This window comes from Rhamphochromis sp. 'chilingali' (genome assembly GCF_963969265.1).
Source record: "Rhamphochromis sp. 'chilingali' genome assembly, chromosome: 8".
NCBI classification, from domain to species: Eukaryota; Metazoa; Chordata; class Actinopteri; order Cichliformes; family Cichlidae; genus Rhamphochromis; species Rhamphochromis sp. 'chilingali'.
The window spans coordinates 15,142,418-15,160,641 of NC_137935.1; the positions used below are offsets into that span (position 1 = coordinate 15,142,418).

Here is an 18,224-nt window from a genome sequence, read left to right on the forward strand (position 1 = left end):
CTAAAATGAAAAAAGAAATGAAAACATAAAACATAAAAAAGGAATTTTACCTGTTTTGAGTTTCTTGCCCAAATTAAAGACTGGTTTTGCAGATTTAGCTGTTTTTCTTGAACTAATGATGGATTATAAAGACCAACTGTAACAAACTCTACAATACCATTTTCTCTTGGCTGCCAGTTTATAATTTCATACTTTGCTGCTGGATCTCCATTCTCATTAAAGTAAACCTCATCTCCTTCCTTTGTTGTGAAGTGACTCTTTCGTATCTGTTGTAAAATCTAAGGAATATGACATAGCTTAATTCATTATATGATAAAGATTTTGCACACGTCTTGCTTAAAAAATTTTAAGAATCATTTTTTATTAAAAGTCTTCGTAATAATTTAACTTAATGTGAAAACTGTATTTTAAGCTACTAAAAAGCTCACCATGAATGGGTCTAGCTGCACAGTTTTGTTACATGTTTTATTACAACTGAGGATATTGTGAAGTGCATGGGCCACTGCATACACTCCTTTGTACACATTGTTAAAGATAGGCACGAGAGACATGTCAATGAAGCTATTTTGAACTCCAGTCACATCTTCTTGTCCAGTACACTCTCTTTGAGTGTCTGCTGATGACTTTGACTGCCTAAATTTACAGTTAAATAATGCCTCCCAGAACTCAGTAAACAGCCCATTATTTGATGAATTCAGTGGCTTCTCATCCAGTATGAACTCTCTCAGGCCAGTGACATGTGCTTTAGGAATGGAAAGACCAATGGAACCATCTAGTATGTGATGTATGTCCATTTCTGCTGTTTGTGAATCAAATATCCAAGACTCACTGCCTATCCACTGATACCCAGACAAGTTATGGTACAAGAACTCATGTAGAAGCACATTCAAATCTGCACGGGAAAGGAATGCAACAATCACCCTGGAGGTTGAAGCCTTTATAATGCCAATTATCTCTTGTATTTTGTCAGATGGATCTGTTCTAAAGAAAGATACAGAATACTCCAGACAGATGCCCAGCTGCTGTGCAGTTTCTGTGAATGTGGCCATGCCATTATTTCCATAATCATTATTGGATCTGATAGCTCCAACCCAGGTCCATCCAAAATACTTGACCAAATGGGCCAGGGCTCTGCTCTGGTAGTAGTCACTGGGTATTGTTCTGAGGAAGGATGGGTACTTGGTTTTGTCACTGAGACAAGCACATGTAGCAAAGTGACTGATCTAGAATTAAAAATGAAAAACATATAGATGTGAAAGTCAGAGAATGAGAAAAGATAAAGCTGTTAAAAATAAAACATTCAAATTTACTGCAAAACTCGATTGTAAAAATATGAAAATACTAGTACTCGTACAAATAAACAAAAACAGCTAATCTAAGAGAATTAAACATTTTAAAAAAATATTAAAAGATGAAAATTATATATAAAAATATAAAATTATATATAAAATACCAACCACTGGTACAAAAAAAGGTCCAATGACAGCAGCAACTGCAATGGCTGTAGGAGAGGAAGTCGCTCCTATTATGGCCTGCACATATGCAGGTCTGGTACATGATGTCTTGGAGGGTATGGACACAATTTCATTACCATTAGCCAAAGCTAGTGTAACTCCTGCGCTTCAGGCAACAGATCCACAATTATTATATATTTTATAACCCAGAGAGATTCCTGGCAGTAGGTCTGTACTGTTATTAACCTCCTCAATTGCAAAAAGCATAGCCTGGGCAAACTGCAAATCTCTGAAATTTAAACTTAATTGAGACAATTATTTGCATTGCATCATGTTCCTTAAAACAGACACAAATAATCATGGGTAAATCTTGAAATACAAAGCAAAAGCATTTCAAATTAAAGCATTTAATGAAAGGAAATTAAGTAACTAAAACAAATGAAAATAACTTTTATTCCTCAGTTGTATTTGTAATGAATCCCAACAGATTCCTTAAATGCAAATTGACTTGTAGTGTGTCATTTACCTGATACATTGTAGTGGCAGAGGTTGGTTCATGTAGGTATCCTTTCTGTCTTTTCAGCTTGTGTGAAAAGAGAACATCCCCCCCAGTATAATATCCCCATTCTTAGATAGCAGTGGGTTCTCAGGATCTCCTCTCTGTCTGCACACTGGCTCCACAGCATGAGAGACAGATGCCACCAACAACAGTTGCAGAAATGCCCATCCCTGCTCTGGCCATCTCTGTGTTGATGTCATTTCTTGAGCTAAACCATTTAGTGGAATGAGAGTACTGCAATGAAGATGAAATACTTAAGCTGTTATTTATACCTTCTGGTGCAGCATAAGAAGTTATCGAATAGTGGCAGTATATTCCCAGTAGATGTACAGGTCCGGCAAAAGGCGAATCATGCCCAAATTTGCATTTAAATGTAGGTTATTATATATGTAAAACAAGGATATACACATTACACATGAAGCAAAATATGAAGCAACAGTGCAAAAAACAATGCATTCGAAATAAATATAAACTAAACAATATTTTTCAGATATCATATTTCTATACAGAAGTCTTAGAGCTCTATTCCACAAGTTACAATAATCTATTCCACATTCACATCTGTGATTCATTGATGTGTTAAGATCTGTCATCACTCTGATATTAAATTAAAGTTGACATGAAATGCTAATGGAAATTTACAGCATGGACCCCTACTTTAAAAGCTGTCATAGATTTACCGCTGTCTTGGAAGTGTGGTTTAACCCTTTAAAGCCGGTCGGAGCGGGCACGCTCCATTTTGCGTAACTATTTTTAAAGCCCGGTAGCACTGCAAACACGTAAGCTAGCGCAATAATTTTTTTTGCATATGAAACTGGAGGAGTTGTACATTCATCTTATGCCATCAGCTTGTCCTAGGTCACGGTTTCCTTCCACATAAAGCTTTGCAAAAACTGCATAAAAAGCACTTGCAGCAACAAAGACATAATATTCCAGAAAAACGCTTTGCCGATCCGATCAGCTGTTCATAACACTTCCTACGTCCATCAGCGTGAACTAATGTAGTTTTTTACCATCATGAGCCTATACTGGTGTTTTTAAAAGTTATGTTTGACTTTATGACTTTCTGTGTCCTTTCTGGGATGCTTAAGGTTCATATAGCACTGCTGGAAATAGTTTATTTTGATGCATATGCTGTTATTTTGAAAATTTGCATTATAATATTTTCGTTTTTCCTGCAGTATATGAAAATTCGTGTATTTCAAAAATAAAACTATGAAGACACTTAAAATAAATTTCCTGTGGTGGGAAACTAGTTTGTGCAACTTTTTTGTATTTACAGTTTTGAGGGATAAGCCTCTTAAATTTCTCTAACTAGAAATATATGTTAAAAAAACCAAAAGGATTTTCAATTTTTTTGTAGTTTATTGCACTTTTTTGCAATTTATGTAAGTACTATGCACTTAATGCATACATATTATTAAACTTTAGGCTATAATGGTTTTATTGATGTATATGAACTTGAAATGCTCCCAAAAATGGCTCTACAGCATGTAAAAATTTAATATAAGCTCTGGCGGACTTGGTTCTATGGTAGGTCTTAAAGGGTTAAGCTCCATTCCAATTTACTTGGAAGACAGACTCCATTCAGCATCAGCAGCAATGCACCAAATGCTAGACGAACAGCTAACACACCACAAATGCAACTGTACATGATCAGCATTTTAGAAGTATTTTAGACATTTGACACCAACAGATATCTTTGTTTTTACTGTAATTTTTTTCACTAAAAACTTATCTTGTAAAGTACAATATATTATATTTTGTTTTGATCCTATTCCAAGGAAGAGCTTGTTATTGCTATTACCAATATATTAAGAGAAATTTTTTTTTAACTTTATTTCCTTGATAAAATGGCTGTGCCTGCAGAACCAGATATGGAGAAGGTTGAGTTAGTTTCACACAAGTTTTATTTAAGATCATGAACAACAAGAAAAAGTGCATGGTGTGGTGAAGTGAAGGGGTAAAGGCTCCAAAGGTAAACAATTGGGGGAGACTCGTGGCATGGTGGTCTAGCGCTGGTAAATTGTGGACATAGGAGATGGGAATTAGCAGGGACACAAAATGTATCCAGGAGGAAATGAAGGTTAGTGGGATATGCATGGTTTATTTGGCAGGCAGAGTTTTGAAGCTTGCAGAGGGAGATGAAGGTCCCAGAGTCTAGCTGAGTGTGGTGTGTGATGAAATATGCTACCACATCTGTTTTTGCTGCCAGAGATTAATAATAACTTATAATTAGTGCTGTCAATAGATTAAAAAAATAGATGCGTTAAATGCGTTTAAAAAATGTATTGCCTTGACCGTGATGGCAGATTAACTTGCGTTAACATGTTAATTTTGACAACACTACTTGTGATTAAATATAGAGTGGTCTAAACACATGGTGAGTGAAAAGGGGTGAGATAAGGAGAAACGCTTAGTGTATCATAAGATGCCAAGTCTATTATACCATAAGGGTGTATTCAGAGTCCCCTGATCCAGTCCTAACTGTAAGCTGTGTCAAAAAAGAAAGCCTTAAGCCTTATCTGAAAAGCTAAGAGCTTTTTCCACAGAAGAGTTTTCAAGGAGAGAGTGTTTTAGATGATGCTAGAGATGAACAAGCATCCGGTTCCATTAGCTTCTGCAATCCAGGGGTCAGAGAAACTTTTTAACAAAAAACATTTTCACATATAAAACATGTACTACTTGAAAGACAAAAAAGATTCATAAACAACAGAACAACAAAATTAAAAACAGTGCCTTAAAGCTCCTCCCATACTACTTTTAATTGGAGATAAATTATCTGAATTTCAGGAGTAGAACCACTCCCCCAAACACGCCCCTTCTGTTTCTTATCTATATATGACCCTCAGTTCTACGAGCTGTTCGTTCTCTTTTTCGTGCGAACAAGGTTAGTTTTTGTCGTTTCTCGTTTTCGTGTGAATACCATTTAAGAAGGTCTTTAACACAGCTTATCTTAAAAGAGTAACATAATTTTATCTGATATCCTTCAGGCGATCCAAGAAACCCAAACACTCTGAATGTCACGGCAGCGGTTCAGAGAGACCGAATGCCCTCTGCCATCCTGGGAAACTTTTTAGCAATTTTTTGTTAGCTTGATCTATTCAGTCATCTTCTCTCCAGTAAATTCAGTTATGAAGTAAGTCCGGCCACTGGCCACCTCCACAAAATTCAGGAAGATCACTCACCAGCAAAGCTCGCAGCTCCACTCACGTTACTCTGAAACTGGCCCACAGGCCGGGTGACTTAGCCGAAAGCCGACAGACATCAGCACCCGACCCAGAAGCCATGCCATTCCTACGCTTCTGTAAGGTCTTCCAAATATGCTGCCGATAAGGATTCAGACTGGGTTGTAGCCCGGTTTTAACTGCTTCTGTTCACCAGTATTCTACCTTTTGTAGTTTTTTAACCTCGGACTAAATATCAGTCCAAAGTCTTCTTCTGTGCAGAAGCAAAATTGCAGCTCCAAAAGCAAAAGCTACTGCGTACCTTGTAGCTCCACCCACCCATCAGCACCAGGTAGCAGGGGCAAGCTCAGTACTATGCACCTGCACCCCACAACCATTTAATGCACAGCTGGAAAATAGTCGCTAGTTCCATGCTCTACTGCTCCTCCATGCTGTTTATCTCTGCTAAGCATAGGATGTCAGCTTTGATGTTTTCCATCCCTCTTTACGCAAAGTGCAGAAGCAAACTTTGGCATTGTGATGCCAGGTTCTTTCTCTATCTGTCATTCGCAAAATGCAGCAAACTTCCTGCCACCGAGTTGCCAGTTTCTCTGCATTTCTTTTTGCAAAAAGCAGCTGTTAACCCTTCTGGCACTGGGATGCCAGGATCTTTCTCTAGCCCTCATTCACAAACACAGCATCAAGCTTTTCTACCACTGATTTGGCAGTTTCTCTGCATTTATCATTGAAAAATGACAGGCAGTTCGTCTTGTAATCGGAAGGTTGCCGGTTTGAGCCCCGGCTCTGACAGTCTCGGTCGTTGTGTCCTTGGGTAAGACACTTCACCTGTTGCCTATTGGTGGTGGTCAGAGGACCTGGTGGCGCCAGTGTCCGGCAGCCTCGCCTCTGTCAGTGCGCCCCAGGGCAGCTGTGGCTACAATGTAGCTTGTCATCACCAGTGTGTGAATGGGTGGATGACTGAATGTAGTGTAAAGCGCTTTGGGGTCCATAGTGACTAAGTAAAGCGCTATACAAATACAGGCCATTTACCATTTTACTAAAAGCACTGTCAAACCTAAAATGAGGATGTGGGCCCAGCTAGTGAAATATCCTAGGAACCACAAGTAGCCTTCGGTTTAAGACTGAAATTCTCAGTTGGGGTGATACAGCAGTATGAGTTCTCTAAGATAAGATGGGGCATGATTATTCAAGCCCTTGTAAATGAGGAGAAGGGTTTTAAATTTTATTGTAGAATAGAATAGAGAATAGCCCTTTATTGTTATTGTACATTTACAGTGAAATTATGTGTGTTCCATGCCAAATATGCAAGAATAAAATATAAATTGCAAGACAGCAGAAATAAATAACAAACAGGAGATATACAATCAAGCAGCAGCTTCTGGTCCAGGTTATTCTTCCTCCGGACTCCGAGGAAGTGCAACCACTGTTGGGTCATCATTACAAGGGCGTTTATGTTGTGGGTCTAGGTGAGATCAGCAGAGATGTGGTTGCCCAGAAACCTGAAGATGGAGACAGATTTCACCCGTTCTCCATTAAGTATAAGAGAGGAGTGGACTGTCTGTGCCTCCTGAACTCCGTTATGAGTTCTTTTGTTTTAAGGGCATCTGGCTTCAAATTATTTTCTAAACACCAGCAGGACCGATTTTCTACCTCCGACCTGTACACTGTCTCATCTCTCTGAGAGATGAACCCAACCACTGTGGGCATACTTGACAATGACCCTGGCTGCGTGGGTTGGTGTACAGTCAAATGTGTACAGGGCATAAAGTGGGGGGCTGTGAATACAGCAATATGGAGATCTGGTGCTGAGTGACAGTGGGCGAGGAGTCAGACTGATTGAGGCTGGCTGATTAGAAAGTCTTCTGAAGGTGGTACAGTCTGGTGGTAAGGATGTCTGGGATTGTGGTGTGGAATGCTGAGCTGTAGTCCACAAAGAGCATCTTCATGTAGCTCTTCCTGTTCTCCAAAGGGCCAGTGCTCTGTGAAGGGTGATGGCATCTTCCATTGACAGACTTAGTGAAGGTCTCCATGTCCTGCTGTTCAAAGATGGACCAGTCTGTCAGATCAAAACAGTCCTATAGCTGGAGGACAGCATCATCTGGCCATGTCTTAATGACCTGGGTGCTTAGAGAACTATTTTCTCTTTGGGGGATGTAGGCAGGGATAAGGAGCAGAGAGAGGTGGTCAGATTGTCTCAGGTTGAGAGAGGGGTGTTGCTCTGTAGGCATGCTTCATGTTAGTACACAAATGGTCCAGTGTTATATCCCCCCTGGTAGGACAATTAACACATGATTTTGGAGAGTACAGATTTAAAACATACCTTATTAAAGTCCCCAGAAACAATATGGGCATCCCCCAGGTTCTCTCTCTGCTGTCTTATACAGTACATACAGTGTACAGGGTGGGCCATTTATATGGATACACCGTAATAAAATGGGAATGGTTGGTGATATTAAAGTCCTGTTTGTGGCACATTAGTATATGTGAGGGGGCAAACTCCTCAAGATGGGTGGTGACCATGGTGGCCATTTAGAAGTCGGCCATCTTGGATACAACTTGTTTTTTCAATAGGAAGACGGCCATGTGACACATCAAACTTATTGGTAATGTCACAAGAAAAACAATGGTGTGCTTGGTTTCAATGTAACGTTATCCTTTTATGAGTTATTTGCAAGTCACAGCCATTGACATGTCGAAGAGGTTAACACGTGAGGAGCAGATCGAAATTGTGTTGATATCTGGTGAACGCAGTAACCGGGTCATTGCAGCAGATTTCAATGCAAGACACCCTACAAGACCACCCATCTCCCATGCTACAGATAGCAAACTGCTTGCTAAGTTTTGTGAAACTGGTTCAGTGTTGGATTTGCCAAAATGTGGACGCAAGAAAACTGTCACTAATGAAGAAACATCAGTGTCTGTCCTAGCTTCATTCAGCAAGAGCCCACAGCGTAGCACTCGCCGCATGTCACTGGAGAGTGGCATTAGTCAAACATCCCTTCGGCAGATATTAGCTACTCACAAATGGCACCCTTACAAACTCCAGCTACTGCAGCATCTCAACGAGGATGACCCAGATCGGTGCACAGAATTTGCAGAATGGGCAAAACAAAAATTGGACTGGACCCTCAGTTCACGCAGAAGATTTTTTTCAGTGATGAGGCAAACTTTTATGTGAATGGTGAAGTTAACAAACAAAACCACTGCTATTGGTCTGACACTAACCCACATTGGATGGATCCCTCCAAGACTGTTGGAACAACAAAAGTGATGGTTTGGTGTGGTATATGGGGTACAACGATAGTGGATCCATTCTTCATCAATGGAAACCTCAAGGCCACTGGATATTTGAAATTGCTACATGATGATGTGTTTCCCTCTTTGTGCACTGAAGCTGGCACATTCCCTGAGTTTTTCCAGCAAGATGGTGCACCACCACATTATGGGTGCCAGGTCCGAGCTTTCCTAGATGAACAGTTTCCTGGAAAGTGGATTGGTCATCGTGGGCCAGTTGAATGGGGCTCAAGGTCTCCCGATCTGACCCCCTTAGACTTTTATCTTTGGGGTCATCTGAAGGCAATTGTCTATGGCGTGAAGATACGAGAGCACCTGAAACTACAGATACTGGATGCCTGTGCTGTCATTTCTCCTACGGTGTTGCTATCAGTGTGTGAAGAGTGAGAGAAGAGGGTTGCATTGACAAACCAACACAATGGACAGCACATTGAACACATTTTATAAGTGGTCAGAAACTTGTAAATAACTCATGAAAGAATAAAGTTATGTTGAAACCAAGCACACCATTGTTTTTCTTGTGACATTACCAATAAGTTTGATGTGTCACATGGCCGTCTTCCTATTGAAAAAACAAGTTGTATCCAAGATGGCCGACTTCTAAATGGCCACCATGGTCACCACCCATCTTGAGGAGTTTGCCCCCTCACATATACTAATGTGCCACAAACAGGACTTTAATATCACCAACCATTCCCATTATTACGGTGTATCCATATAAATGGCCCACCCTGTACATTGTGGGCTATGTCCCTGAAAGACTTTTGGCCACAGTCTTTTGACAAGATGGGTAAGCAGCGACCGAATAGAGAAAGGAAAGACACTCCGTCTGAACTGATCGAAGCCCCTCAAGATGGTGCCCACTCCGACTCTGACCCTACTGCCGAATTGGACCCATCCCTTGCCAATGCCTTTAACTTGATGACGGCTAATATTGTTAAAGTAATTGACGAGAAACTTAGTCCTCTGACCGAGGCTGTTTCTAAGCTCGTGGTGGAACTCCAGTCAGCACATAAAAGGTTGGACAAAGCAGAAGCTAGGGTGCCAGCTGTGGACAGCGTTGCTATTGCTCACAAGCCCGGATCACCAAGCTTGAAAATCAAGTCAGCGCTCTCATGGAAAGATTGGATGCAGCAGAAAACTACAGCACACGACTGAACGTTCGGCTTGTTGGCCTACCGGAGGACACTGAATCTGCTCATTTGTTTTCACTCTTTCACAGATAAGCAGAGAGTCATGGAAGCGGTGCACTGACTCAGATGGGGGGCTCAAGCTTAATGGCTCAACGGTGTCATTCTACAATGACTTCTCCACGGCGGTGCTGAAGAAGTGAAAGGCCTATGATGCAGTGAAGCTGCTTTTGCGGGAGCGGGGGATACAGTACGCCATGTTCTTTCCGGCGACACTCCAGGTGACACACAACGGCTCAAGGAGGAGATTCTCCACCCCTGGGCAGGTGCAGGATTTCCTGGCTTCACTACCTGATTGAATCCTTTTCCGTTTGCTTCTTCTTCCACCCATTATTACTGCATCATTGACCTCATCCCGGTCCTGGTTTGGTTCTACTGTTCCCTACACGCTGAATCAGCCAAGCGGCTTGGGCGCTCGGTTTATGAACAGTTGCTCTTTACTTGGAATGTCTAGCTCCAGCACGATGAGCCTAAGTTTTTGTTTTTTTCATATGCGTGGTGTTGTTATGACTAGAAACCAAGTACACCATTGTTTTACCCTGTACATCAATGTTAAAATGTATACATATGAGAATGAAAATGTGCAAATATAAAAATTAACATAAAATTATGTAAGAGTAAAAATACGTGTATCTAACAGAAGAAAGAAAAAAAATTCTGGCTTGCATAAAATTAAATTTTTTCTTGTTCAGCAATGTGTCTAAATGAGGCATTAACATAGAAAAACAAAGAAGTTAACAGTAAATCAATAAATTGTATTTATTTTTTGTTTACAGTAATTTGTGTTTAAAACGGTTAAATAATGTGCTGAGAACAGCTAGTTATCATCATGTAAGGTACCATATAGCATTTGTTTTCTGATCCAATACCAAGAAAAAGCTTGGCTTTTATTGTTTTATCCCATATATAATAAAAGGAAGAAAGGGTTAACTTTCCTTATTTCATTTGACACGTATCTCATGAATGTAGCTGCTGTCTATGAATCATGCAGAAACAGCATTTCTGAAAGCAAAACATACTAATCAAGTTACATTGCAATTAATACTAGAATTCAACTATGGCTCTACATGGCAGCCTCTTAAAAAAGAAGGGAAAATTGAGCAGATGACATATGCTTTCTGAATTTATCTGCAGTCCCATGTCATTCAAATTTAAATTAGAAAATCCAGACTTTACCATAACGAAATAAATGAAGAAAAATCATAATAAATATATATACATCCGTAACTTTTAGCCTTCAGTCACTTGGTAAATCGCATTTTACTGCATTCAATATTCAAAGTGAATTTGGTACCTTCTTCCCCATCATATTCCTTTTCGTATTATTCTCTGGTTTCAGTAATATAATATAACATTTAGGTATGAAGATGCAAATTAGCAGTCCAAAACTGGAAGCAAGTATAGCAAATATTTCTACAGCAACACTGAACTTTCCAGGAGAGCTGATATATGCTGGGATAAATATAATCCACACTACACAGAATATCAGCATGCTGAAAGTGATAAACTTGGCCTCATTGAAATTATCGGGTAGTTTTCGAGCTAAAAATGCAAAAATAAAACATAAAATAGCCAGAAGTCCTATATAACCAAGCACAGCCCAAAAGCCCACAACTGAGCCGAGGGCACACTCCAGAGTGATCTTGTCTTTAATTTCCTTAAAATTCTTAAATGGAAAAGGAGGAGAAGTTGTTAACCAGATGATACAAATGATAACTTGTATAAGAGTGAATGCTGTAACACAGAGTCTCTGCTGTGTCTGCCCAAACCATTTTTTAACATTACTACCTGGACGTGTAGCTCTGAAGGCCATTAAAACAACTATTGTTTTTCCCAGAAGACAAGAGATACAGAGGACAAAGGTGATGCCAAATGCTACATGTCGGAACATGCAGGACCAATCAGAGGGCTGACCAATGAAGGTCAGAGAACACAGGAAGCACAGAATTAAGGAGAAGAGCAGCAGGAAGCTCAGTTCAGAGTTGTTTGCCCTGACAATAGGAGTTTTCCTATATTTGAAGAAAATGAGTATCACACCAATCGCCATGCATGCCCCAAATAAAGCTACTGCAGTGAGCAGTGCTCCCATAATTTCTTCATATGACAGAAACACTGCTTCCTTCTTTATACAGGAATCTCTTCTTTCATTTGACCAAAACTCAGGTAGACATCTCACACAGGTGACAGAATCTGGAAATTAATATTTAGTACAATTGTCATATGCCTGCATTTGCATCAAAAACATCCATGTAATATTCTACTGATGATTTACAGTTACAAGTTGAAAAACAACATGTTTATTGAGCACCCCCCCCCCCCCCCCCCAAAACAAAAAAAACAAAAAACAAAAACAAAAACCAAAAAACAGTGCTTCACGGTTTTGTGGTTAAGTGAGTTTGCACAGTGTAGCTATCTAGTGCATTGACTTGCTGTTTTTGATTGTTGCATACGTTTCCTTTGCACTTTAAATGAATGAACATGCAATTCTAAATATTTTCCAGAGTGCATACACAATTTTACGAAGACCACATGTAAGTCCTGTTATAACATAAAAACTCTCTCTCTATTTATCTATATTTACATATGCAGACATATGTAAAATTTATATAAATTTTAATTAATTTTTTTTTTTGCAGAAATCCAATGCTATCAATTATCAAAAATAATGTCCAAATTAATTTTATCTCCTTACTCACGATTCCGTGATAAGCAGTTAATTATTTTCACATAGTTCAACAAGGAAATCTAAATGATATTATGTCTCCACAAAAACAGACATCAAACTTATTATATGGTTACTGTGGCCTTCCTGCGCACTTAACTTTGCTTTGCAACGCACCAAAGTTAAAATGAAATATCATTGCACCTGTAATGTTGCTGATCTCTCCCTCTGCACATCTTATACAGTGTTACGGTTCGGCGTTGGCAGTGTATTGTTTTAGGCGTTTTGTTTTGGCGTGACTGTTATGTTTCCTGTTTTACTTTGAAAGTCTGTTATCTTAGTGTTCAGTTTACGTTTCCTTGTCTCGTCAGGTCTAATTTGCCCCAGCTGTGTTTCCCTCCTGTGGTCCATTCCCTAATTGCTCCTATGTATTTAAGCCCTGTGTTTCTGTATGTCATGGTCGCGATCTTCCCCCGTTGTAAATAGTTTGACGTTTTGTGTTTTGATGTAAATAAATATCGTATTTTGCTTTGGAGAAATAGTTGTCGATACTTTCGTTTTGGGATTATTTTTGTGGAAGCCCGTATTAGTTTTTTCTCGTGTGTTTTTGCCTTATTTTTATTTTTCCTGCGTTGCACACCGGTTGCCTAGGCCGGGGTGTAACATATGGGGGCTCGTCCGGGATCGCTGAGGGGTCCGAGGACCGCTTCAGCCGTCCGCCGTCGCTGGAGGGTCCGAGGGAGGGACCGCTTCAGCCGTCTGTCTTCGCTGGAGGGTCCGAGGGCCGGTCCAGCCTTCATCCGCCTTCGCTGGAGGGTCCGAGGGACCGCCCCAGCCTTCGTCGTCTGCTGGAGGGTCCGAGGGACTGCTCCAGCCTTCATCCGCCTTCGCTGGAGGGTCCGGGGAACCGTTCCAGCCTTCTGCAGCTGGTGGGCTGCGTGTCCGTGTTTGCAGCTGGTGGGCTGCGTGTCCGTGTTTGCAGCTGGTGGGCTGCGTGTCCGTGTTTGCAGCTGGTGGGCTGCGTGTCCGTGTTTGCGGCTAGTGAGCTGCTCGTTTGTCTTCGCTGGAGGATCCGAGGGACCGCTCCAGCCTTCTGCAGCTGGTGGGCTGCGTGTCTGTTTTTGCAGCTAGTGAGCTGCTCGTCTGTCTTCGCTGGAGGACCCGTGGGACCGCTCCAGCCTTTCGTCTGTCTTCGCTGGAGGATCCGAGGGCCCGCTCCAGTTTTCCGTTTCCACTGGAGGACCCGTCCAGCCATCAGCGTCGCCTGCGGGACGGCGGCCGGTGCCGTATGGGCTGGACATGGAACAAACATTTTTCGTTGGGGTTGTATGTTTTAAATGTTCGTTTTTTTTGGGTGGGGGCGTATGTTACGGTTCGGCGTTGGCAGTGTATTGTTTTAGGCGTTTTGTTTTGGCGTGACTGTTATGTTTCCTGTTTTACTTTGAAAGTCTGTTATCTTAGTGTTCAGTTTACGTTTCCTTGTCTCGTCAGGTCTAATTTGCCCCAGCTGTGTTTCCCTCCTGTGGTCCATTCCCTAATTGCTCCTATGTATTTAAGCCCTGTGTTTCTGTATGTCATGGTCGCGATCTTCCCCCGTTGTAAATAGTTTGACGTTTTGTGTTTTGATGTAAATAAATATCGTATTTTGCTTTGGAGAAATAGTTGTCGATACTTTCGTTTTGGGATTATTTTTGTGGAAGCCCGTATTAGTTTTTTCTCGTGTGTTTTTGCCTTATTTTTATTTTTCCTGCGTTGCACACCGGTTGCCTAGGCCGGGGTGTAACAACAGTCATAGCAGCAAACAGGCCTTCCTTTCTGGAGAACCTTGCGTGTTCCTGGGCGACATTTCTCACTGCAAACTGACACAGGCACCTGCATGATCAACAGTATTTAACCGTGTATGGACTTTGACAAAGAAAAATGTCCATATGATGTTCTCTGTAGAACAATGTATTTTGAAGCATCAAAATATTGTGAAACATAATTAATTACATATTTTGAACAAAGAAACAAGAACATAAAAAGGAATTGTACGATAGCTTACCTGCTTTGAGTTTCTTGCCCAAATTAAAGACTTGTTTTGCAGTTTTAGCTGTTTCTCTGTAGTTAATGATACATCATAGAGGCCAACTGTGACAAACTCCACAGTACCATTTTCTCTTGGCTGCCAGTTTATAATGTCATACTTTGCTGCTGGATCTCCATTCTCGTTAAAGTGAACCTCATCTCCTTCCTTTGTTGTGAAATGGATCTTCTGTATGTGTTGCAGAACCTAAGAAGTATGTCATAACTCAATTCATTGCATGACAAAGATTGTACATACCGACTGGTTAAAATATATATATAAGAATTCATTTTTTTAGATAACATTTTTAATTAACAACTTAATGTGAAAACTGTATTTTAAGCTACTAAAAAGCTCACCATGAAGGGATCTAGCTGCACAGTTTTGTTACATGTTTTATTACAACTGAGGATATTGTGAAGTGCATGGGCCACTGCATACACTCCTTTGTAGACATTGTTAAAGAGAGGCATGAGAGACATGTCAATGAAGCTATTTTGAACTCCAGTCATATCTTCATGTCCGGTACACTCTCTCTGAATGTCTGCTGATGACTTCAACTCCTTGAACTTACAACTAAATAGTGTCTCCCAGACCTCAGTGAACAGTTCATTATTTGATGATTTCAATGGCTTCTCATCCAGTATGAACTCTCTCAGGCCAGTAATATGTGCTTTAGGAATGGAAAGACCAATGGAACCATTCAGTATGTGATGTATGTCCATTTCTGCTGTTTGTGAATCAAATATCCAAGACTCACTGCCTATCCACTGATAACCAGACAAGTTATGGTATGAAAACTCAGGTAGCAGGACATTCAAATCTGCACGGGAAAGGAATGCAACAATCACCCTGGAGGTTGAAGCCTTTATTATGTCAATTATCCTTTGTATCTTGGCAGATGGATCTGTTCTAAAAAAAAGATACAGAATACTCCAGACAGACGCCCAGCTGCTGTGCAGTTTCTGTGAATGTGGCCATGCCATTATTTCCATAATCATTATTGGATCTGATAGCTCCAACCCAAGTCCACCTAAAGTACTTGACCAAATGGGCCAGGGCTCTGCTCTGGTAGTAGTCACTGGGTATTGTTCTGAGGAAGGATGGGTACTTGGTTTTGTCACTAAGACAAGCACATGTAGCAAAGTGACTGATCTAGAATTAAAAATGAAAACTTATGAATGAAAAAGACAAAGAATGAAAAAAGATGAAAGTGTTAAAAAATAAAACATTTAAATTTAATGGAAAAAATATAGTAAAAATATTAAAATTACAGTTCTACTCAATACTTATACTGAGTACATAAAATGTACCAGGCAAAATGATTGATCTAAAAAAATTTTTTTTTTTTAAAAAGTATTCAAAGATGATAAAATAGGTTCTATATATGAAATACCAACCACGGGTACAAAAAAAGGTCCAATAACAGTAGCTACTGCTATGGTTGGAGAAGAAGAGGTCTCTCCTATTATGGCCTGCACATATGCAGGTTTTGTACATGAGGTCTTGGATGGTACAGACACATTTTCATTACCATTAGCCAAAGCTAGTGTAACTCCTACACTTCTGGCAACAGATCCACAAGTATCATAGATTTTATAGCCCACAGAGAGTCCTGGCAGTAGGTCTGTACTGTTATTAATCTCCTCAATGGCAAAAAGCATAGCCTGGGCAAACTGCAAATCTCTGAAATTTAAACTTAATTGAGACAATTATGATTAATTTGCATTTCATTGTGTTCCTTAAAACAGACACAAATAATCTGGATAAATCTCAAAATACAAAACAAAAACATTTCAAATTAAAACATTTAATGAAAGGAATTTAAATAACTAAAACAAATGAAAATACCTTTTTGTCTGTAATGATTCCCAAAAGATTCTTTAAATGCAAATTGATTTGTAATGTGTCATTTACCTGGTACATTGTAGTGGCAGAGGTTGGTTCATGTAGGAATCTCTTCTGTCTTTCCAGCTTGTATGAAAAGAGAACATCCCCCCCAGTATAATATCCCCATTCTTAGATAGCAGTGGGTTCTCAGGATCTCCTCTCTGTCTGCACACTGGCTCCTCAGCATGAGAGACAGATGCCACCAACAACAGTTGTAGAAATGCCCATCCCTGCTCTGGCCATTTCTGTGTTGGTGTCATTTCTTGAGCTAAACCACTTAGTAGCATTAAAAGTACTATAATGAAGATGAAATACTTAAGCTGGTATTTATACCTTTTGGTGCAGCATAAGACATAATCGAAGAGTGGCAGTATATTCACAGTAGATGTACAGGTCTGGCAAAAGGAGAATCATGCCCAAATTTGCATTTAAATGTAAGTTTATGTATGTAAAACAAGGACATACACATCACACAGGGCTTAAATAAGAAGTAACAGTGCAAAAAACAATTTATTAGAAATAAATATGCATTAAAATGTATTCAAATGTTAAACATGCAGTATCCTTTTCCAAAGTGGTAACAAAGGTCATAAAATTACTTTCTTAGAAAGCACCTGCTTAATAAGGAAAGAACTGGATGCACTGGAAACTTTACTTTTTTATACATTACTCTTATACACTCTTCTTAGAGCTTTATACAACAAGTTACAGTAATCCATTAACTTCCACTTTCACATCTGTGATGCATAGATGTGATATTAAGATCTGTCAACAGTCTGATACTAAATTAAAGATGACATGAAATGCTAAGGGAAATTTACAGCAGGGAGGATTTGACATTTGAAGTGTAGTTTAGGAAATAAGTGTTTTAAGTTTTTACAACAGGTGTAGCGCCATCTTGTGCCCGTACAGAACCTGATGTCACTAGGTTGGTTGTTTTTTAATTGTTAAATTGATTCCCACTGAAATAAGGTAATCCACCTGTGGGCCATAATGCTTGGGATTGTAGATCACTTTGCAAATGACAGTTAGGTGGATAAGTGTGTGTTTAAGTCAGTTGCATCGGTGGTTCACCAGACCCACAAGCTGAAGTTGACACTGTCCCCTCTGTGTTTGACTTTTCCTCGTCAGGCCGCGTGGAAAGGCCAAGCAGCACAATCAGCTGGCAGTGCAGATGTGCGATGAGTACCCAAGCACATCAAATCAATTTACAACCAGTTTGCAATCAGTGCTGCGGTCATTACTCAAAAACAGTAATGTATTATACATTACGTGTTACTTTTGAGTAGCACAGTATGTTACTTACTCCTATGATAAAGCCATTTGTTACACTACTTGATACTTTCTGCTTACTCTGTAAACTGACCAGTTATCATGTTTTTTGATGAGCAGCATTTTATTCGCATAAAATATTGTTGGTCGCATCTTACAGACATCTGCTCTGCCAGCTTGGTCTGTATACTGATCTAGTGAGGAAAAATCTAATCTGACTTTAGCCTGTTGGTCCGGTGAACCACTGGTGCACCCACGCAAACAGGCTCTCCTCCACAAAGTCTTCATTTATAATTGACTCTTCAAAACTATGCATTATGGCTAACAAGTGGATTTCATTTCAGTTCAGTTAGCCAACAATAAATAAATAATTAAAATCACTCGTTGCTTATTAGACAGAAGTTGAAAATGAACTGCATATCCTCGTGTTTTTGTTCTTAAAATTAAATCTATTGCTGCTACTAGGGGCAGTATGACAGCTTTTTAGAGTTTAATGTCCACCTTAATTAGCTAGAATCTGTCTCCCAATCTACTTGGGAGACTGATTCTGTTGCCAGCAGAAAGGCAACAGTAAATGATTAGCAGTTTAGAGGTTTTTTAGACATTTTACACCAGCAGAATTTTTTTGTATATTTACTGTTTTTGTATTT

General features: G+C 39.9%; 1 protein-coding gene and 1 pseudogene across 2 annotated transcripts; both read right to left on the reverse strand.

Annotated features, from left to right (window-relative positions):
* Positions 1-407: 407 nt before the first annotated feature.
* Positions 408-16,361, reverse strand: LOC308401552 (extracellular calcium-sensing receptor-like; the record flags this gene model as incomplete). The annotated part of the gene is made up of 3 exons (XM_080889827.1): positions 408-1,223; positions 15,813-16,110; positions 16,330-16,361. 3 exons carry the CDS (start codon positions 16,359-16,361, stop codon positions 408-410), a joined length of 1,146 nt encoding a protein of 381 aa, XP_080745953.1.
* LOC308400675 (extracellular calcium-sensing receptor-like) lies at positions 10,962-14,894 on the reverse strand (annotated as a pseudogene). Its single transcript has 5 exons — positions 14,772-14,894; positions 14,392-14,619; positions 14,128-14,219; positions 12,552-12,583; positions 10,962-11,875 (listed from the first exon to the last, which is right to left on the reverse strand). The product of its transcript is annotated as an extracellular calcium-sensing receptor-like (transcript).
* Positions 16,362-18,224: the final 1,863 nt, after the last annotated feature.